The following is a 22,415-nucleotide window of genomic DNA, read 5'->3' as shown; positions in this document are numbered from 1 at the left end:
CAACTGGTGTGTGAACTTGTTATTTTATGAATAGTGTTAAAAGGAACTGTCAGGAAGAGGGGGAAGCATTACATTTTTCCTGGCCCTCTCAAAATATTAGCCTTAAGGCAATTGTGCACTATCATTGCTATCATTGTTAACTTAATATTGCCCATCTCTCTTGTATGATAAGTGAGGGCTTGGTGTGCAAGGTTCAAAGGGACATTGTTGTTGAATTAATACGCAGTGAATGTAAAGTTTAAATAAATACACATATCCGGCATGCAATGGCCTTAAAAGCAGCTCACAATTCTCTCAAATCAAGCATGCATGAATGTGCTCTTTTCTAAGGGCATTACTTGTGAGGGTATCACTTAAAGGAAAGCGCTCACATGGTGGGATTGTCTGATTGTGGATGGGCTGAAGTACAGGTTGGAGATTCGCTGCAGCAGAAAGCCTTACCGTTACGAGCAAAGTTAGCGATGGCCAGGGCACCAGCCAGCTGCAGTTGGTGGTTGTGTGATGGCACCCAGGAGAGCACCTGATGAAAGACACTGCCTTTCCCTTCATCAAACAGCTTCTGCATCGATTCGTCTGCAAGCAAACAAAGGCTTTCCTGATCGGCAAAATAACTCTTAACCCTTTGCGGTTCTATGTCAGACCAGGTCTGACATTACAATTTTCCCTTATAAAATTGACCTCTGAAGGTTAAAGCCAGATTCTCGCAGAACTAAAAATCACCACTAAGTTTCGAAAATTGGTCCTCTGATTATTTAGCAGGACATTGGGTCCTTTGGTAAAATTTCAATGTGTCTGTTTACTCCTGTGCGAATTGACCATGTCAATGTTATGTTAGAAATGATATAGAATTTCCTCAAAGCAATACCAGTCTTCATCGCCTCCCATTGTTTCATTGACTCTCGGCCATCTCCTCCTGGATGCACTCGCATCATCTTAAACTCAACCTCTCTAAATTAGACCTCCTTTTCTCCCCCCCTTTTCCTCCCCCACCACTGACCTCTCTATCTATCGTCCTCTTGATTCCAACACCCGCTCTTCCTCCTCATCCACAAAGAACCTCAGTGTCACCCTCGACCCCTCCCTCTCCTACTCTCAGCACATCTCTCGCACGTTCCTGTTGCTTTTTCCTAAGAAATATACGCAGAATTCGCCCCTTCCTCACCGACCTCTCCACACAGCTTCTAGTTCAGGCCCTGGTACTGTCCCGCTTTGACTACTGCAACTCCCTCTTGGCTGGCCTCCCTGCTTCCGCTATCTGTCCGCTCCAGCTCATCCAAACTCTGCTGCCCGCCTTGTCTTTTCCCTTCCACATTTCTCTCATGCTAAACTGCTGCTCCACTCCCTCCACTGGCTCCCTATCGCCACTCATGTCCAATTAAAAACTCTTGTTCTTGCCTATCGCTGTCTCGACTTTCTGAATCTCCTACCTCCAGACTATTATTTCTCCCTAAACCCCCTCTCATCCCCTCCGCTCCTGTGCCACCGGCAGGATTGGCTGTACCCCCCTCCGCACCCCTGCTGCTCTCAGTCATAATCATACTTTCTGTATCTTGTGCTTGATTTTACTCTTAAAGGTAACCGTATTCATATTTTTTGTAAATGCTCTTATTTGAAATCATTCCTATCCATTTATTGTACTTATCACTTGCTCTTAATGGAATTTACTCTAAAGGATGAAATGGTTATTGTAGCCTTTGGATAAGAAGGTACAGTGAAAATTACCAAATCAACCTTCTCTGGCCACAGCATTGTATTGCAATTTGAATTTACCGGCTCTCGTTGATGAAAACTAATCCACATCTGGAAGGTTACTAGACACCCTCTGCTTTTGACCAATTCAGAGGACGTCTACTAAAAAGCGTTATTTTGTGACACCAAAGAGGATTTAATGCTGCCGAGGATGTGTTTGGCTGGGCTCCACTTACCCCCCAATAGCAGCAATACCATGAGGTCAGAGGCAGTTTTCAACTCAGCTATGTCTTCCTCTTTGTCCCCATCCACAGTATGTCCAACAACATCCAGGAGACACTCAACCAGGCCAGCGTCCACCAGCTGCAGCTTTATCATGTCTGAGAGACAGAACAGCAGGTTACCAGGAACAGAGTGAGAGAGAGTTGAAGACATTGAGAAATGCTGCTAGTCGAAACGTTTGACTTTTAAACGTATTGAGTTTATTTTAGTATTTACAAATTCAGCACTACTGGGTGATTAATAGTTTAATGAGGGACGGAGGAGAGGGAGAGCAAAAGAGAGAGAGAGAGAGAGAGAAAGCTGTAGTGTTTTTCCACTGCTCACAGGGACTGCAGATTCCAGGACAAGCTTGGTAGTTTATTCGATAAGATTCATGAAAGGTGTGGCCTCAAAATTATGTATGTGCTGCTTCACTGTCAGTCCCCAGATGTATTGTGCTTTATATAAACAACGCTACACCCTATTGTAGTCTGCACATCACCACAGTATTTCACTCTCCATTGAAGGCATTACTCTTTACCTTTGTACCAGACAGCTAATACTTTTTTTAAAGAATGTTTTAAAAGACAAATCCGTTTTTTTTGGTTAACACAGGTTATGTTGTAGTTATTATATTATAACTAGTGCGTTTGTTTTTCAGTTTTTATTATTTTCATTTTTTGGTGCTTATTTTTAGCTATTTGAGTTTTGTGTAAATTTATTTATTTATTTTTTTTATATACTGTATGAAATTATTGTTCTTCGGTTACTTTCCAAAAGGCTTGGCTGTTTTTTTTCTGTCACAATATGTACAGTAACTCGACAGTACTTGCACACTTCACTTGTACCTTCTTTCCTTTGCCGTCTTCCACAATTAAATCCTTAAGATCACAGGCACATTCTTCTGTGGTTTTTGTGTGTGTAGGCATTTTTTTAACATTTTGCCAGAATTTGCAATTCTGTTTTATCCAACTGTAATATAGTTTTAAAACTTGCGAACAAGCCTTCTAATTGTTATCTCGTTTTTAAATCTCACAAGCGGAGTCTCCAATAGGAATGTGCTGCCACTCAGTAGTTGGGGAGGGTTTAAAACATTCCGAACAAATCAATGACAGATACAAGTCAGAAAGGAGGGACTTTGCCCAAATGCAGTGGGAAAGGTGTTTTTTTTTTTTAAATGGAATAGGGGTGAAGTCAACGTGAATTGAGTAACCATCTCCAGTGTTTTCCCGTTTTTTATTGACTATACACGGATTATTATTTTTTTGTATCAAGGGTTTTTTATCGATTTAATCCGAACATCAGAAGCCCTAATTATAAAGAATTCATATTCTTCATTGCTTCGGCTCATAATTTATGAATTTAGTCTGAGGCTGATACAAGTAGTATTGGCTGCATTTGTTTAAAGGAAATCTTGATGCTCTCTTCATAATCCTGATCCACGAGAGCGAGCAACCCATCCCTCTGTAGTAGCTAAAGTAGGACGTTGTCTTGGAAACTAAGTGTACAAGTAGAGCAGCCTGTGACCAGAATAATAATAACCTCCACACTTTTCATTTCGACAGCACAATTTTCATAAGAAAGACATAAGCACAACAAAGAGACAGGGGAGAGATCAATCTGCAGTTGTAATAGATTTACATTTCTTTAGAGTATTTACACTAAGAAACGCATACATTACCAACTTCCTTTTTTTCTACTAAGCTGGGAGTGGTGAAATGTATGTAAAAGCAGCTATAACATATTTATAACATTTACATGTCCAGGCTGTTATTTCATCTTCTCTGCCTGGCAGGGCACACTTGTTTTGATTTAATGCCTAGTTCATTCCTCTGCTTGGGAGAGACTATATATGAGGTTTACATTAAAACACCTAAAATAATTTCCACATCAGCATCAGGAGAGATGGTAACATTAATCTCTATAACCACATCCCATCATTTATTTAACATGAATCAAATTAGCAGCTTCTCGGAGAAAAAAAAACAGATTTCATATTGCAAGCAGATCCTAACATTCATCTCCACAAACATTGGTCCTGGGTGTGTGTGCAGAGGATGTATAATGTATTCAGGTTTCCAATAAGACAGAGATGTACAGTATATTAATGACTAGGCCGATGTAAGTAACTAGAGATGTGGTGGGGGAGATGCAATTGCAACACTTACAAATGCAATAACCCAGCAGCACTCACCGTTTTCTGCCAAAGGAGCCAAGACTTCAAAAACCATCTCTTTCTTCTCATGTTCTGTCTGCTTTCTGAAGAGTTTTACCAGCTCCTCTGCAATATTTGTGGACGCAAACTGTTCTTTGCTGGATTCTGCAATATAATGACGTGAAAAAATGAAGAGGATATAAAACCAGAACAAGAGCCGTCAGAAATGTGTTTCTAATTAATGTCACCAGATAGTGATCAATACATTCATCACACTTTTACAAATGACTGCACACCCTTAATCAACTAGTAAACCATGCGTAAGCAAGTATCAATAACAATTGTGTTAACCTAAGGAGGCTTTTGGTAAGTAAGGCTGTGACTTTTCAGATTAAAGTTTGATCTTCGTTAGTTTTTTGACTGTAAAACACCTAAATATGCTTCAGCTAAACAGACTGTCTGTGATGACTTATTGGATATATTTAGGGAAACAATATATTCCCCGAGTAGTGTAGATGTTTACCAAAGCATTACAAAACTCCTGGATGATGCCCGCGACTTAATACTTTTAGCACTACATACTAAACAAGGTATTTGTACTTTACTGTATTGTATGAGCCCTGGTTGTGAGTATTTGTAATCTCTCTCTCTCTCTCTCTCTCTCTCTCTCTCTCTCTCTCTCTCTCTCTCTCTCAAATGTTGGTCTTCTAAATGTTAAATATACATTTAAATTTATTTTGCCATTTGCTGTTTTGAATTCACACATCTGTTAATACTGAATTATTTGAGATATGCCAACACTATAAATGAATAAAAAAAAGCAACAATGTAAGCTCAAGCAAACTAGTTTTGGTTTCAGTACAGTTCAAATGACCTAAACAAAGACAGTTTATAGTACTTGCTCCAGGGCAATGGTGTTTGATAATTGTATTTAAAAATGATTCATACAGGCAGGCCAACGGATATTTGATGTCTTGTTTACTGCAAAGCTCGTTCAGCTGAAGCAACTAATTAGAAATACAGCAATATCAATAGGAACAGGAACCACATTAAGTACAAATAACCCATAACTTAATTCTAGCTCTCTGTTTCCTGAACAATGAATCAAACATTTTCTACAAGGCAATCAAACCTTGTGATTAAAAGGCTGATGAAAGCACTAGCCAAAAGATTGTCTTTATAAGTTATATGTTTTATCTTGCAGGCTCTGACTCTTCTCCACCTTTTTTTAATGCATAAATCAACATGACATGTATTGTTTGTTTCTAATTTAACTAGAATTAAGCAGAAATTAAGCATTCATGAGGGCATAATCTAAGGGGAAGGTCATATCAGATCGAATACTTTGTGAACATTAAGCAAAATGTGAAAAGGACCTGTGTCGTTAGTATGTCCAGAGGTTTAAAAACATATGTATTGGAACTTTGTTGAGAGAAGTACATGATTTGGGCAGTGAACCAGCTGTAATGACACAGGGTGAAAGTGAGTGGTCTGTATCATAAATATGGCCAGAGATCAAATCAATGTGGCACCTTGTGAGGGTGAGACCCTCACTGTATTATTCAAATGTATGTTGTGTATTATTGTTAATCTTGTTCTACTGGCAATAAAGCCATGCTTTTATTATGTATCATGAAATTTAATAATTTATACAAGCAGAAAATAAAAGGTTGCAAAGACAAACAACACACAGAACACGGCACATTCGCCAAAACAAAAAGACAAACAAAACAGACTATACAGACAAAACACGGTGAGCTTCTATTTAACGATTATTATTATTACTATTACACTTATTATTAACTCAGTCTCCAATCCCATTCTCCACTCACCGAACACACAACCCCGAGTGAGTGAAAACATGCTGCTTTTATGAAGCTGTACCGAGACTCAACTGCTAATCAATCATTCAACTGGAGTCGCAGTACAACTGCATGTGAATTAATAAAGTGCAATTCCCCATGCTCACATATTACATTTTACTTGCACGTGAAGTGCTGTGCAATCCTCATGCCTAAATACAAATATACATTTTAAACACTTGTGTTACATAGACCCGTTTATATGTCCCGTGTACCAATGACTATACACCAACATTTAACACACCACACGCAACATATAACAGAAAATACACACAGGGGCGGGCACTTCGTCACAGTAAACAAAGACAGTATTCATGCAGGTTAAACAAATACGTATAACTGAGAAGAAACATATGTATTGTAGATTTCCAACACATGAGAGTAGATGTTAAAACTTCATGCTGATTTGAACTCTGCTCTCGCCAAGATAAGCACCAACTAAGACGTAGCTTTACAGTAAGCTAATGTGATCCATCTGCATCTCCATCCATTTGTGTTTCTTTCCATCTGATGATGTAGATATCCTTCTGCCTGGTGTTGATGGCTGAAGTGTAATACTGGCTCCAGGGATCAGCTTATTTTGCCTCCCCAGCGCATCAGCACGACAACCGCCTGGATGAAGCCAAGTAGGGTACATCTCTGGGGTCTTCAAGTGGGCACCTTCTGTTCTTATTTCAACGACTAGCCCATGACACAACAAGAGGGTTCAGCATTGATTCTGGTGTCCCAGCATCACCCCCACCACCTCCGTCCCACACTCAGTTGCTTTCTTTCTATTGTGCTCGAGATCCCCAGCCACAATCTTTCCGTCTCAACCACAGCCAGTTGCTGTTCCTTTCTGCTGCTTCAGATAAGTTCTTCACTGTGCGATGCAAGTCTTGGCCACTGAACCTGACATCTCTGAGAAATTGGGTTGTAGAGTGTGCCACAAATCCTCGACAACCCCCCTCCACTGGGTAAACCCGGACTCTCCTGTTCTGTTTCAGCAGCTAGTTGAGCATCCGAAGTTTCTTCCTCTCATACGCCTCATCCACAGCGTCCTCCCAAGGTACTGTTAACTCTACCAGATGAAAAAGACGTGCTGATCAAGACCACAAGACAATGTCTGGTCAAAGGTTAGTGGTGGCAATCTGAGGTGGAAAAATAAGCCGTTGACCAACTGCCAGCAGCTTCCAGTTGTCCTGGGCAAGGCTAGGTTTTAACACCTTTTCTTGGTGGTTGCTCTCCTAGAAGGAGGAATATTGTCTTTTGTGTGTAATACTTTGATGGAACTGGTGACAATGTATTGGTCAGGTTATGCTTGTCTTCCAATGCTAATGCTAAACATCGCAGCACCTGGTCATGGAGCCAAGTAAACTGTCCTTGGCAAAGAACGACCTTACATCCTTTCAAAATGTGCCTTAATGTTGCAGGTGATGAACACAAAGGACATGAGGGATCCTAACCCACCCAGAGGTTTAGCTTCTGTGTTGATGGGAGAACATCATATGTTGATCTGATGAGAAAACTGATCCTGCTCTGTTCCATTGTCCATAGGTCATCAAGCCGATCTTGCGTTGTTCCACACTTTCCCATCTCATCCATTCTCCCTGCTTGGCCTTGGAAACAGCCTTTACATACCTGATCTTCTCCTCCTGCTTTTGCACCTACCAGCTTCCTCCGTTGAGCCGGGGTTGCCTTGTGCCATGAGCTGAACTGAGACCAAGACCCCCTCTTCCATTCTGAACTTGCCCCACAATATCAGAGATTTGAAGGGCAGCCTTAGCATCTTCCACAGCTTTCTTTGCCATCCATTTTCTTCCAGTTCTCAACACAGGTGCTGCCTCCCAAGACTTTTCACTGGCTTCTCGGACATTGTTGGTATTGCGTCACCATTAATGTAGAACCTTTTATCTACTACTTTACCTTTAATTATAGAGATGCTCCTTGGTTTAGTGAGCTTGAAGTTGCATTCGTGCCAATTCAATGTTATTGGTTAATTTTCCCAATAACCAATCAGTGCAGGCTACTGTTGTAATCATGGTTGTCATGTCACCCATGTATGCTCAAATTGGTGGTAGTCGCATTCCAGAAGCCAAGCGCTCTCCTCCCACTACCCATTTTGATGCCCTAATAATTACTGCCATTGCCATGTTAAAAGCCAGTAGAGAAATTGTACATCCTGCCATTATTCCAACTTCTAGGCATTGCCATGTAGTGTTGAATTCTGAAGTTGAAAAACTAAATTGTCATGGGTATGCTGAAAGAAGTTCATGTGGCACTGAACCATATGCTTTAGCCAAATCCAGGAATGTCACATGGAGCTCCTTCCTCTCCTTTTTCCTGATTGAATTTGTTGCCAGATTACGCTGATGTGTTTTAAGCATCCTGGGAAACCTGGAATGCCCACTTTTTGTACTGAAGTGTCAATGAAGCAGTATTTTAATAGGTAGGTTGACAATCTCTGACGAATAATGCTGAAGAAAATCTTGCCTTCTACATTTATTAGGGAAATGGGTGAAATTTACTGATGCTTGTAGAATCTTTTTCTTTTGGTATAAAGACTCCACCTGCTCGGCGCCATGCTCTTAGTACAACCTGTTTTTCCCATGCCACTTTCATCAATTTCCACAGGATTCGTTGAACTCCTGCAGCACTCTTGTACGCTCTGTACGGAACTCCATTAGGCCCTAGAGATGGTGACGCCCTTGCTTTTTTCACAGCTTGCTCTACTTTTTTCCACTTTTCCACAGTCCACAGGTGGGATGTTTGAAGGAACTGACATAGGCTCTTGCCTTTTTTAATCTGTATATGTTTCCTCCAAATATCTCTCCAGATCAAAACTTAGATGCTTTTAGTTTGCCATTTTTCTCACTGGTGAATATCTTCTTTACAAATTTGAATGGATATTTATAAAAGTTAGTTCTCGCATGCTTCTTTTTGTAGCATTTCCGTAGGCGCTCAGCTCTGCGCAATGTTGCAAGCTTATCTTTTATGACCCTTTGTAACAGATTGAGTCCCTCCTTTGTTCTGCTCTTCTCCATTGCTTCCTCAGCTGCCTCCTTTCTCTAAGCATTCAATTTCCTGCTGCCGTCTAGACTTTCCAGGAATAGTTTGTACTTTTTCCTTCCTTTTTTCAACTCCAAACCTCTTGCTTACATATGCATAGATGATGTCCCCAAATTTATCGAGCTTCTTTTCAACTGTTCCACTTAACCTTTCCAAAGTAAAACAGAGATCCGTGTTTACTGTGTCCCATGCAGTTTTCTCACAAGCTCTTGGCCATTTAACTCCAGGCTTGTGCCCACTGAGGTTCTTTTCATTCTTACACTGGTTGGTCTGACCGGGTTCGCAAGGATCAACAGGTTCATCACTAGTTGTATCCATGAACTGTGGTTTGCTTCCTGTCGCTGGATTTCATTCGACTGACTTGACTGACTTCGTAAGAAGTACTGATCAAAGTGAGGCCCTTGTCCCTTCTCCCTCAAGCATTTCATTCTCCCTTGATGAATCTTCAAATCCCTGACCGTTGTTGCCTTGCTCCAGCTGCGACACAAGCCTGGAGGTCCATGTCTTTGCTATCATAAGAATGTAAAATATATCAATGTTTTTTGTAAATGGAATGAATGTTAAATAATAATTCATTTTTGTATAAAATCATTCCAGGTGAAAGTTTTTATTGAATAATTAATCCTGTGGATTATTTAATGCAGTGTCTTTCCTAGGAGGGGATTGTGATCATTTGTGAGCTTGTCTGTGGGAGTGTCGGTCACTGTATGTGCAACATGTTAAGTCTGTGAGCATCAGTTGTCACTTGTAGTCTGAGTGAAGTATCCAGTGCAAAATACATATTTACACCTGTGAACACTACCAAGTGACTTTCCTGCGTTTTAAAGACCTGTGTGTTCCTGAGAGAATGTGATTGACGGTGGGGGAAAGCTCAGAGCATCACTCTGTTACACACTAAAATTGATAAATGTTCACTGTGCGCCTTTAATGTAACTTTACAGGTGGAATCATATAATAGAGCTGTGTACAACTATAAAGACCCTATGTCAAAGTGTATGGTCTGTTTCATTGGTATGGCCACATGTTAAAACAATTCAGTTGCTAAAGTGGGGATGCTTAATGATATTGTAGTTAGATTATGTCAGGAGATATATATATATATATTTAAATAAAAAAAAATTGGATATATATATATATATATATATATATATATAATTTTTTTTTTTTTATCTAGGATTGTTACAAAGACAGCTGCAGTAAGTGACGTCAGACCAGAAACCAGGAACAACGAAATAAACGACAGAGTGGTGGAGTTTGGTGAAGCTGAGCGGTTGGTACTGCTCAGCATTTAATAATTAAACAAGCAGAAAATAAAAGGTTGCAAGACAAACAAGACACAGCACCTTCGCCAAAATAAAGAGACCAACAAAATGGACTAAACAGACTAAACACAGTGCGCTTTTATTTAACTATTATTATTTGTATTATTATTATAACCTCCGTCTCCAATCCCGTTCTCCACTCTCCGAACACACAAAAAACCCAGAGTGAGTGAAAACGTGCTGCTTTTATGCAGCTGTACCAAGACTCGATTGCTAATCAATCATTCAACTGGAATCGCAGTACAACTGCACGTGAATTAATAAAGTGCCATTCCCCGTGCTCGCATATTATTACATTTTACCTGCACGTGAAGTGCTGTGCAATCCTCGTGCCTAAATACAAATATACATTTTAAAAAACTTGTGTTCCACAGACCCATTTATATCCTGTGTACCTATGACTGTACACCAACATTAACACACAACACAAAATATATTACACTGAAATACACACAAGGGCGGGCAACATTGCCACAAGGATACACAGCTGAGATGCCACAAAGTTATACTGTGGAGCTTTTATCCTACCCCCTATGCCTTTTCTACAGACAACCTACATGGATAGCCCCAAAAGCCTTTGTTAAATTTGATCTTCCTGAGTCTTGATTCCTTAATGGCTTACCGAGTTCTGCCAGGTTTCCAAACGCAATCAAACACATCTCTGTTAGCGGCGTGTTCTGGAAATGGACCCCAAGCAGCTTCACAAGGGTAGGAATCACACCCATGTTGATCAGCTGTGCCTGCAACGAATCTGAAATTTAAAAAAATTAAAAAAAAGAGGGCAATGATTAAAATATGATTTACTATCTGGAGGGAAGTAAAGGGTGTTCCTTGTAAAGAACTCTCAGTAAATGATTTGATAGTCTATGAAGCTGAAACTGAGATTGATGACCAATTTAAGCAGCACAGCATCATGCTTAGAAGGAGACAAAGAGAAAAAGAGCCTGGTTTACAGCTGGGAAGAAAACACAAGATGATAACAGTGGTTATGTTTGAAACCAAAAACGAGCAGGGACTATAGGATGTCACTTGTTCTGTTTTAATCAGTTTTTAAATGTGCCCTAATCAAACATCAGCTGCAGACAACCCAATTTTGCACAAGAATGAAAGCCACCAGTGAACATCAAAAAGAACAAGGCAAATAGTAGCCTTTTGATAACCCTGTGCCAGTTGTCCAGGTCTTGACTTACTGAGAAGGTGGTATTTGTATCCTTAGGGAATATAACTGCCCTGACAGTACAGGCTCAATGAAGCCAGATCATCAAAAACTGTTCACTAACTGGATTAAAGACAGTGTACATGCCAAGAAATGCAGATTCCTTATTCACTGTGAAATGAGCTATGCTTGTAGATATTGATTATGTGATCTTGTGCATACAGTAATTACAACCAGTATATAACCTTGGACAGCCACCTCTGGGTATATTTTCTTTTATGGTTCATAGATATGGTTTGCATAAAGGCTGACAAATACAGTATTCAGAGTGTAATAAAATCTGTTATGAGCAGTGCACCAGGTAATCGACATTCTCAACAACTGAAGTGATATTTGAATAGCTGATAACGCGGTTTTCTTTCCCTGGTTTACAAGACTGACACATGAATACAGTAGGCGCCCTGATTACATTTTAACAGTATCAAGAAGGGTCAGGATGGCTGGCTGGGTGACTGACTGACTGACATAACTGAACTGGGATTACATTTTCAAGGATCAAGGAATGCCTGGACAGTAAATCAATGCATTAAGTGTTTTATTCATCTGTTAATGGCTGAACAATATTTTAAAGCCATTTTGGCCAATTTCAAATGCAGAAAACCTGTTTTGAAAGATGCTGGCTTTTACAATCGTTGCCGTTGGATGTGGTACATTGGTACCTCAACAATGCAGTTCAGGGTCAATGCCATCTGTCCCTCCTGTATTATTTTACTAATATTAACACAATTTCAAAATCGCTCAGTTTTACTGGGTGACTAATCAAGGGCTATAAAGGATTTGTGTTTCAATAGACACTTTAATTCAGATTACTGATTTTTGTGGCTTTTTTTTCTTTACTCAACAAAACCCAGATCAGCAGGCTGCATGCAAAACAAGCATCATTTCCGATAACAGAGAGCTTTAAAATGACCTGCGGCTTCCACTGCAGGTAGTGGCGATGAATTAAGTGCTTGTGAAAGGTGGCAGATGGACAGTAGAGAAGACACTTCCCTTGATCAATCAGCTGAGCAGATATGTCAAAGGCAGCCACAGTGGAAGCTTTCATAAAGTATAAAGGAGTTGTAAAGTAGATCAGTACCTATGGCTTTCACGACACACTATCACTGATAGTACTAAACAGTGCTAATAATGGTGAAGGGCTAGTCCCCAAAACACACTTCATACATGTTGACCAAAAAGCCAACAAACTTGATACTAACCATTCCTCTCATGTTCTGTACATATCCATGCAATATCAGGTAAGAGTGTCAGCTGCATACCCAAGCATGCAACCACGTTTTTCCTAGTGTTCTGTTAGTCATCTAAACATGCTCTGTATGGATGTAACAGGGAGCTTTAGAAAGGGGAAGACCTTTTCCTTTGTTACTACAGGCTCTTACACATACTTTGCTTTGGAAGGTGTGTAGCTGCATCCCAGTGTTGACTTAAGAACATGTGCATATAATATCAAAATGCTTACATGAAAATTATATTGCAAGGATATGGGCTGCACAAGAGGCAGAAATGGTAAACAAAGAGTTTCTTTCTTTCATGAACTTCATTAGAGTATCAATAATCTCCTACTGCTCATATATAAATATATACAGTGGCAACAAAAATATTCAGGCAATTACTATATTGTTCATATACAATTCCCTTAATAACTTAAAATAATGCCTTCATAAAGTGTGATCAACAAAAAAGTACTTCACTTTAATGCTTAAAAAAACACATAGCCCATATGGAGGAACTATTTAGTTTCTGACAGTTGACTGCACACCTAAAACAGGTATAAAAGGACATATTGTGCTAATTACTCACAACTGAATAACCTATCAAGCTGTTTATAAGGAAGGTTGCAGGCGTACTAGTAATGGGCAATAAAATTGAATACAAAAGGAAGAGAAACTTAAAAAATAAGTAGCCAGGTTCCGAAAAATGTAGCGTTACACGTCCCTATGTGTTCTAACCTATTTAAATAACGTACCTGTAATTTTTATTTTCATTCTTAACATCTTGACAACTTTTTACAGTCTGTTTCAAAGCTCTTTTCAAAATGTCCGCTTTAATGAACTGGGGTTTGAGATCTGTCCTCTAAATCACTGGAGAAGGAGGAGGGACTAAATAAAAAACACAAAAAAAACCCAATAACATAAGTGCTCTAGTTTTTCTGTTCTGTACCACATCATGGAGTATTTCTGCTGTGTTACCTGTTTGACAGTGAGGGCAAATAATCCTTACACTATCAGTGCACTAGGGCTGACATTTTGAAAACAGCTTTGAAACAGACTGTAAAGTTATAACTGTAAAAAGTTGTCAGGATATTAACAATGAGAAGAAAAATTTCAGGTACATTATTTAAACAGATGTAGCAACACGCAGGGACGTGTATATTTTTCAGAACCCACTACTTACTCTTTAATGCAGAAGGCAACAGCTAGAGAGAGAAAACTCTACTCAAATATCAATTTTTGAAGAACTTTGGATACCTGTGTAACTACTGGTGCCATTGTATAATGTATTAATTATTTACAGTAACTGTAATGTGCTTAATAGTAAGAAAAGGCTAAGGCAAACATTTATAAAAGAGATTTAAGTTAAAAAGTGTGAAATTAGTTCACAGCAGTCATTCACTGAGCATTAAACGATCTAGGGTAGAAAACAATCGGCAGATTTTAATGAGAAAGAACTGAAAGGAAGCATCTGTATATGTAAGAGCTAAAATCAAAACCTTTGAAGTCCTGAAAAAAAAGAAAGATCCAGTTAATGCCACTTCCCCAGAGGAAGAGCAATCCAGCAGTCTTTCTATATAGGAGCTGTATAGAAAGCCTAGCTGACAGGAACATGGCTTGCTTCATAGACACGTTAAACCAGGAAGACAGCAGTTAAAAAAAAAAAAAAAAAAAAAAAAAAAAAAAAAGTCTGCACACATCTGACCAGGACTCCTGCTAAGCCATTAAGGACTTGCAATGTCAAGATGAAATGGAGCCTTTCACAGAGGCTAGGCTTTGATAGAGTACTGCACAAACAAGCCACATGCGTTTGGTTAACCACCGCACACACAGCTACAGTATGTAAGCTACTTACAGCATATAAAGGTTCTTTAGTTGAATAATTGCATACATACAGATAAAATTGTGTGCTTAATGTTTTACATATCATTACAAACATTAAAATACATGACCTGTTTCATATAAACCAACTTCATCTTTTTTATACTAGAAAGTAGACTGCTAAAAAAAAAAATGTAGCCACTCACTGCTGAAAGTCAGCTAAACTGAAAGAATCTTTAGTTCTGCTTTGACATCATGACATGTGGGTTACCAAAACCATTCCACATCAAAATGGACTTGCCTTTCACCCTTCAATATAACAGGGCCATGTTTATCCTGCTGATTGAGGGTACTTTGTAAAAAAAAAAAAAAAAAAAAACACAGCAGCTTATTCTTGGCTACAAATAAATATACTCTATTACCGTAAGGTGGTGGTAATTTGTTATAATCTTAATAATTGATTTTACAATGAATGTGCAGTTAATCAATTGAATGTGAAATGCAAGCATAGCGATTTCTTACAAACACAGCAGGAAGGTAAAAATAGATCATTCAGCTTTATGAGAAATTATTTGCCTAGAAAAATTACATGATGGTTGTTTAGTGGACCCTCTGCTGCTTTTTTAAATCAACTTGACTATTGAAAACAATACTAACGTAGCGTAAGAATCTAGACTTTAGTTTCCTTGTTTATCTATGTACTACATGCACTTCTTTTAAGTTTGTGATGAACTGTGGCACCCAAGAAAGGTGCTGGCAACACTGAAGATGGAAGCCCTCTCCATTTACCACAGAGCAGACACCAAAGCAGTGTCATTGTCGGTCCTCTTAGGGGTGAAGGTGCAGTTCAGACTCTTTGCCCCCCTTTTTTGAGACTGCCTACAGAAGATGGTCAATTGTCTGCTGGTTTTGAAGCCACTGCAGGTGTGGACTGAAGACCAAACACTAATTCTGATAGCCAGTGTTTGAATCCTCTTTGTGCATTACCCAATTGTGCCACCTAGCCTAAATTTTTCTAACCAGTTTTGATTAATTAACAGGTAGTATCAATTTCATTGGTTGCCCCAGTGGTTGCATTCATCTACTGCAAACTGGCGTGCCAGGCGGCTGGGTTGGTTTTAGATGAAAGAGGATGCCAAGTATTAACAGTGATTGTGATAGCGGTGGGTCACTTGGCAATCCCTCACTGGTTTGGCTATATGCACTCCCACTGACCCAGAAGCCTGCACTGGTAGACAGTGGCTTTGGGTGATCCTGCAGCTGTTCCAGTTTCTTCTCTCCTGGTAAATGTCACTGCCAGACAGGAGTGGCATAACAGTCATAATTAAAAAAAGGGGAAAGGGAAACTGAGGGGGAAAAAAAGAAAACTAAGAAAACAGAAACCTAAGGGAATGCTACCCAAATAAAATGTTTTCTTCAGTTAAGTAAATAGTTTACGTGGAAAAACGAGTAGCTTTAGTGAGAGAAGTATAAATGGAGTATTTGACGTTAACAGTTCTGGAAGTCTGTGACTGAGAATCATAGAATGCAGCCTTGTTAGATTTAACATGAACTATTAGAATAAAAACAAAAGATAGTGTAAATGCAAAATTGTTACTGATATACAGTCAGTGGTTAAAACAAATCACTTCCATCCACAAGATCTAGTATTCATGTTAATGTACATACTGTATGTACATACATACTTTACACATCCCCTGATTGCAAGTGATTTTGTTCTATAGTTATAGATGATTTACATATAAACAGGCGCCTCAGGATGTTCCCAGATTCTGATTTGACTGTGCGTACGGGCTAATATTGGTATACTTCTTTATGCAGAGAATTTGGGCTGTGCAGGACCTAATTTTGAGCTTTGAATAAGACACATAAAAAAATGTATTTCATAAGCCTCACAACTTAATAATAAAGCACTGACTACTTCTGAGGCACTTTTTTTTGGTTTTGTTTTAAATAAAGCAATAAAACACTTTCAGATCTTCCAGTTAATAGGAAAAAAATAAAATAAAAATCCATTCAGGCTGCTTCTGCATAATCTGATAAAAAATGTGAGAGACTTCTTTTGGAGACTCATTTGAGTTTCAGGAAATACATATAGGATAGCTGATTCCATGCTATTAAGTATGATTTTTTAAAATCTAATAAGCAATAGCAACACAAATACCCCGATATGCTGGCGATGGCAGGAGATATTGTACTGATTGTAACCAATACCATAGCATTTAAAACTTCATTTAATGTGGTTATTTAAAGTGCCCTGTGCTCTCAACCAGAAAGCCATTGGGGTTATTTTTATTAAGTTTGTATTAAACACATGCAAGTTTACACAAAGCAAATGCAACGATTCAGTAAGAAGTCCAAGGGTGCCAGTGCAGTGTTCACTACAACTAGATGGTTCTTGTTCTTTTCCATTATATGTGTTTTTTAGGTATCAAATTATCAAGAGCTATAATAAGATTTGTCCATTGGCATCCCGACTTTGTCTTTAATTCAATTATCAATGCATGTCACCTTGTATCCCTGCAGCTTCAGTGGTAACCGACTTCAGTATGAATCAAGTTCATAGGGTTTCTTTTTTGTATCCCGCTTAAACGTATCTTCGAAATTGAGCACAGCCGAGGGATATACCTCCTCAACTACACCTGGGAGGCCACACTAGCTGCAATGTGAAAATACTGCAGTCAGACAAGGAATTAAGCTATACTTAGAAGCATGATGAAATAAAGACATAAAGATTAATTAGTAGACAAAAAATAAGTTAAATCGGAGCCAATAATATGCAAAAGTGTTCAGTGAAAGTCAACAAATGTAATATAGATGGGCCTACCAATCCGGACTGAACTTACTTCAAATAACCAGCAGAAAAATAATACAAATCCAAGTTCATTGTCTTTTCACTTGTCCACTAATGTTAACAAAATCAACTACTTCCCATAAACCAAGGAGCCTTCCTGAAACAAGACAGCTGAAACTGGAGTGCAGTAATCACTGGTACCTACTGCTAAACCTGTGAGTGTGTCAGGGGCAGGACACTAACGTTGCATTCAGTGGGAACATGGGAAAAGCATGCACACATTGAATTTTAATTGCCAGGTTGGTTAAACAGTTAGGGGCTACATCCCTGGGATACCGTACTGTCCCTACAATAGCTGGAATGTGTGAAATGATGTTTCTTTAATAAGAGCAACACATGACTAATACATTACTAGAAGAGACAGATTAAATTTAGTTTTATTGAATGTATCCTTCCACCAGTGCAAAACTGTTCCTATTCTTTGTCTTTAGAAGCTGCTGTACAAATTGGTGGGAAAAACTGCTTTATGAATAGGATATAGGTTATTTTTTATACTGCGGTTTAAATGTATTTTTTTCCTGTAGAGTAAAACTACAAAAAAAGAAACTACAGATATACCTGCTTACTTACATGTTTTATACACTTTAGTAAGTAAAGCTACTGTTTTAAATCACTTTGGACCCTAGTTTCACTAGTACCTTGCACCTGTATTTTTTATTCCTCCAAATGCACTGCTGGTGTCTCTTATCAACACTAGTTTTAACGTCTCCGAAGTCTCAGTGCGTCAGCTGAACCCAGACAGTCAAGGAGGCAGTCATGCAGAATGTCACTCATATCAATCAACCTGTCAACACTCCTCACTGCTTTATTATACAAACTGTAGTCTGGAATTACTGTGTAATGAATGTAACTTTTATAACAAATTTTTGAAAATCTGAAATCAAGATTATTATTTTTTTTATACGGTCCCCTCATTATTAAGATCCAACACCTTAAGTCCTTGGCTGTTCATTTTCAAAGCAGCTGACCCCAGACATACTTCGATCTTCATAGGTGGTGAGCCGCTAGGCAATGATTACTACTCTTCTTCTATTCTTTTTCCAACAACGGCATTTAATATATTCAAGCCATTTGATAAAATGTTGTTTAAGATGTTATTTTGACATCTCCAGTATTTATAATTTACACCCAAGAGAAATCAGAAGGTAGCCTGCTTAAATTCTAGCAATACTAATCAATCTCTGTATAACCCAATATGACAAATTCGGGTTTGACGATCAATTTACAGCATACAGCCGAACATAGATTATGTAAGTTTAATAGAGTTTACTACTTGTACAGCTGCTGACAATTCAGCCTAATTAAAAAAAAAAACAACATCACTAAGCTGAAGGTCAAAAAAAGGAAGGCTCCAGTAACCTCTTTAGGCCAAGCAATCGGTGACAGTACAGGTAAATGTTCAGGACAACAGTTGACAGAACAGGACAGAGAGTGGAGAAGATTCTTAACCCTTTCCACCATAGAAAAGCATTGAGCAAAACCAAAATGAGTATTTTTTTTTTAATAAATGTAGTCGTCGCCAATTATTATGTTTTATTATTATCTCCCCAATTTAGTCGTGCCTAATTATTTTTTAGGCTCAGCTCACCACTACTCAGGAGCGGCGAAGACGTTCACACGCTGTCCTCCGAAGCGTGTGCCGTCAGCCGACCGCTTCTTTACACACTGTAGACTAACCATGCAGCCACCTCAGAGATACAGCGTCAGAGGACAACGCAGCCCTGGGTAGCTTACAGGCAAGCCCGCAGGAGCCCGGCCAGACCACAGGGGTCGCTGGTGCGTGGTGAGCTGAGGGCACCATGGCTGACCTAGCCTTCCCTTCCCCTGGGCGGCGCTTGGCCAATTGAGCGCCACCCCCTAGGAGCTCCTGGTCACGGTCGGCAGTGACATAGCCTGGATTCGAACTTGTGATCTCCAGGCTATAGGGCACATCCGCGTGGACCACATTTACTGGATGCGCCACTCGGGAGCCTTGACCATCACCTCTCTTAATACTTTTGATGGCCCTACAAAGCAGCCAATGACTATTTCTTGAGCCATCTACAGTATCTACTTTTCTGAAAGTAGATATTACTTCAAATGGACGATTGCTTCAGTTTGTAATGGGGAAGGGGTTAACATTAAAGACAGCATTAAGATACCAGACATGGTCTCATACCAGACACGACTTTGATAGTTCACTTTGAATGGGATTCTTAATAAAAACACTTCTCAGAAGAAACAGCATCTGTTGGTCGAACCGAAATATCTCTTATACAGTGTTGTTTATTACCATTATCATTGCTATAGTTCATCAGCATGCCACAAAAGACAGTCAAGAGCTTCTGATTGGCTGGGTCTGTATTTTGGGATAGCGACCTTATGTGGTCAGCTATTATCTGTGCACCCCCAGCACGGTCAACTGCACTCCTGCCCTCATCTGGAAAACAAAGAGTTAAAGTAAAAGGAAAAACACCTCTAAAATAATAATAATAATAATAATAATAATATTAGATATAGGAAATACATTAGTGATCATGAATAGTGCATCAGGTTACATTTATCTAGCAATTCTTAGTCTTGGCAAGAAGTTATGGTTAAACTGCTACAGCATGTCATTTTTCAGATGTATAGCTATGACCAAAAGCTTTGCATCACCTAGAATTTTATGATTGAAACATTATACAAAATAAAAAAAAAACTGAATCCATAATAGTAGTACAATATTTCATCATATATTTTGAAATGTCACATTTTTAAATCATTGTCCGTTTTCTGTTAGGTATATGGAAAACTACAAAGCGGTATGTAATTCAATATGTTAACATTATTCAGCAGGTTTCATTCGATGTTATGAAGCAAAACTTGTTAAAATCTATAGGGTAATGGAAAACTTTTAGCCATAGCTGTATTTACTACTACTACTACTACTACTAATAATAATAATAATAATAATAATAATAATAATAATAATAATAATAATAATAATAAAAATAGAAGTAACAATTTAATTAAATTAAATGCATCACCCTACACCAAATTTACAAGACCTAGAAAATATATTAAAAACTGCTGGAAAAAAAAAAATTAACAGATTACCATGTCAATGCAACTAAATGTATATTCCATGTTTTGGTGGGTGTTCCCTTGGCCTTAATCACACTACCCCTGGCAGTACTTTGGCATCTGAGCAAATGGACTTCCATTCACTATAGCCAGTTCTGAGCTAAATGAGAATCATAGAAGCTTTACCTCAGTATCTAACAGTTTAATCATATTATTAATTGAAAAAAAAAAAAAAAATTACAGGCAAATCTTAGGCAATACAATTCATAGTCAAGGGGAAATTAAAATAAAACAAAACAAACAATTCAAGTAAAAATATATTTTTCCTTTTTGATGTAATATCATGTATTGGACATCACATTGCAAATCCTCCTCTGCCTGAAAACACTACATTAATCTCCCAGAATAATAAAATGTAAAACAAATGCAGAGACCATATATAAGCTGTGAAGTCTTACTAATAAAAGATTAGCACTTCAGCGCAATTTGTATTTCTATTTCCATTATATAAGCAGAGACATTGGCTGACTGCCACAATAGTAGCAATTACCTGAAACAAAAAAAACAAAACAAACAAAAAAAAAAAAACATACAGCAAGACTGAGCAATGTTTTTAGGCATTTGTATATAACCAGAGGCAGATGCTATTTCCATTTTACATTATGTCAAGAACTGCTGCACAGGATGGAACAGGGAGGTGGCACTTTTGGAAAATCTTTTTTTTTTTTTTTTTCTCCTCACACAGAATTAAGATAACAGGGAACACAAAGCCAAGAAATAACAGATATGGCTGTTCTACAAGAGATATTGTCAACAGCAGACAATTTTAAGTATCTATTGACGAAAGTTTGTGAGAGATCCATAGTAACCCCTTTATCCAACACATTCAGAGGTTAGATTTTACCATCAATTAATATTGTTTGGCTAGACCTTTGGCCTTGTTTTTCCAAAGCATTCCGTCATGATTACAGCATCCCAAATAGCAAATTCTCCTGGAGGGCTGCTACCGCAAGTTCAGCAGCAGTTCTAGTCTTAATGCAAGAGATCAACATCTGAAGGTCACATCAGTCAAGAGCCAGTGTGCTCATACATCAAGGGGCTGGGTTGAGATCTTATTGCAAGCCCTGTACGCTAGAGCACCATCATCTAGGATGGCTTGTTGGTAGACACAGATGGAAGGCTCTGGGTACTATTTACACAATGTTTAACAAAAATTAAGTATGTAGTCCCTAAAACTTTTCAAATGTTTTAGAGAAAGATAGAGGTTTATTCTCACAGGGTCAGAAAAATGTAATCCAATATTTTTTTGAATGAAAGACAATGGCATTCTACTGTCAGTGGCGGAGTTTCCATATTTGTTTTTTTTAGCTTGAGAAATTTGCTTGAGAAAAATGTAATGTAAAATGCTTTTTTTGGTTTCCACTTGCTCAGTTCATTTTACTCACGTAAACCAGGCTTTTCACCTGACGTCATGCAAATGAATGGGAAAGGTGGGGGCTGGTATGTGAATTAGCTATGCATAAAATACTTGTGCTGTTTTTGAAGATTACTAGTGAAATTTTGTGTAAATATGGTTTCCATGCGCAGAGAACTGGTACCCGAGTGAATCTAAGCTGCTGTAATAAAGCAAAATATCTTGTACCTGGTTGGTTAATAACGTGTTTTACTGCTCTTGAATCCAGTTTCAACTAATTTATCTTACGACTCATTCATTAAAAATGAAACGGGAAGTATAAAATGAAATTGACCAACACAGGTATTGCAGCTCAGCATGGCTGAAAACAGGCAGAGACGTAGGATTCTAAAGCTCTGTGCCACACATTGGGAAGAGTGTGCGTTTTCCCTTGTTTCGGGAGCTTGAATCTCCAAACATCCTCTACCAGCAAATCCTTATGCCTTGTTATTTATTGCCAATGGCTGGTCCATCTTGC

At 38.6% G+C, this 22,415-nt stretch overlaps 2 protein-coding genes across 5 annotated transcripts in view; one reads left to right on the top strand and one right to left on the bottom strand.

Moving 5' to 3' along the window:
• LOC121295686 (rap1 GTPase-GDP dissociation stimulator 1) overlaps positions 1–22,415 on the bottom strand; it is a 74,538-nt gene that overhangs the window by 5,516 nt on the left and 46,607 nt on the right. For 2 of the 3 annotated variants that reach the window (XM_041220653.1, XM_041220661.1), the window contains exons 5-9: positions 19,712–19,858; positions 10,960–11,088; positions 4,145–4,270; positions 1,926–2,069; positions 442–573 (exon numbers count right to left, since the gene is read on the bottom strand). In XM_041220653.1, coding sequence (XP_041076587.1) covers positions 442–573; positions 1,926–2,069; positions 4,145–4,270; positions 10,960–11,088; positions 19,712–19,858 — 678 coding nt within the window. The remainder of the gene's footprint in view (positions 1–441; positions 574–1,925; positions 2,070–4,144; positions 4,271–10,959; positions 11,089–19,711; positions 19,859–22,415) is intronic. The other variant, XM_041220671.1, reaches the window with a different exon arrangement.
• LOC121295701 (tetraspanin-5-like) overlaps positions 1–22,415 on the top strand; it is an 85,844-nt gene that overhangs the window by 62,032 nt on the left and 1,397 nt on the right. The window lies entirely within an intron of this gene.

This window comes from Polyodon spathula, chromosome 2 (genome assembly GCF_017654505.1).
Source record: "Polyodon spathula isolate WHYD16114869_AA chromosome 2, ASM1765450v1, whole genome shotgun sequence".
Classification (NCBI taxonomy): domain Eukaryota; kingdom Metazoa; phylum Chordata; class Actinopteri; order Acipenseriformes; family Polyodontidae; genus Polyodon; species Polyodon spathula.
The sequence above is the reverse complement of the archived record's forward strand: the minus strand, read 5'-3'. Positions and strand labels throughout refer to the sequence as shown.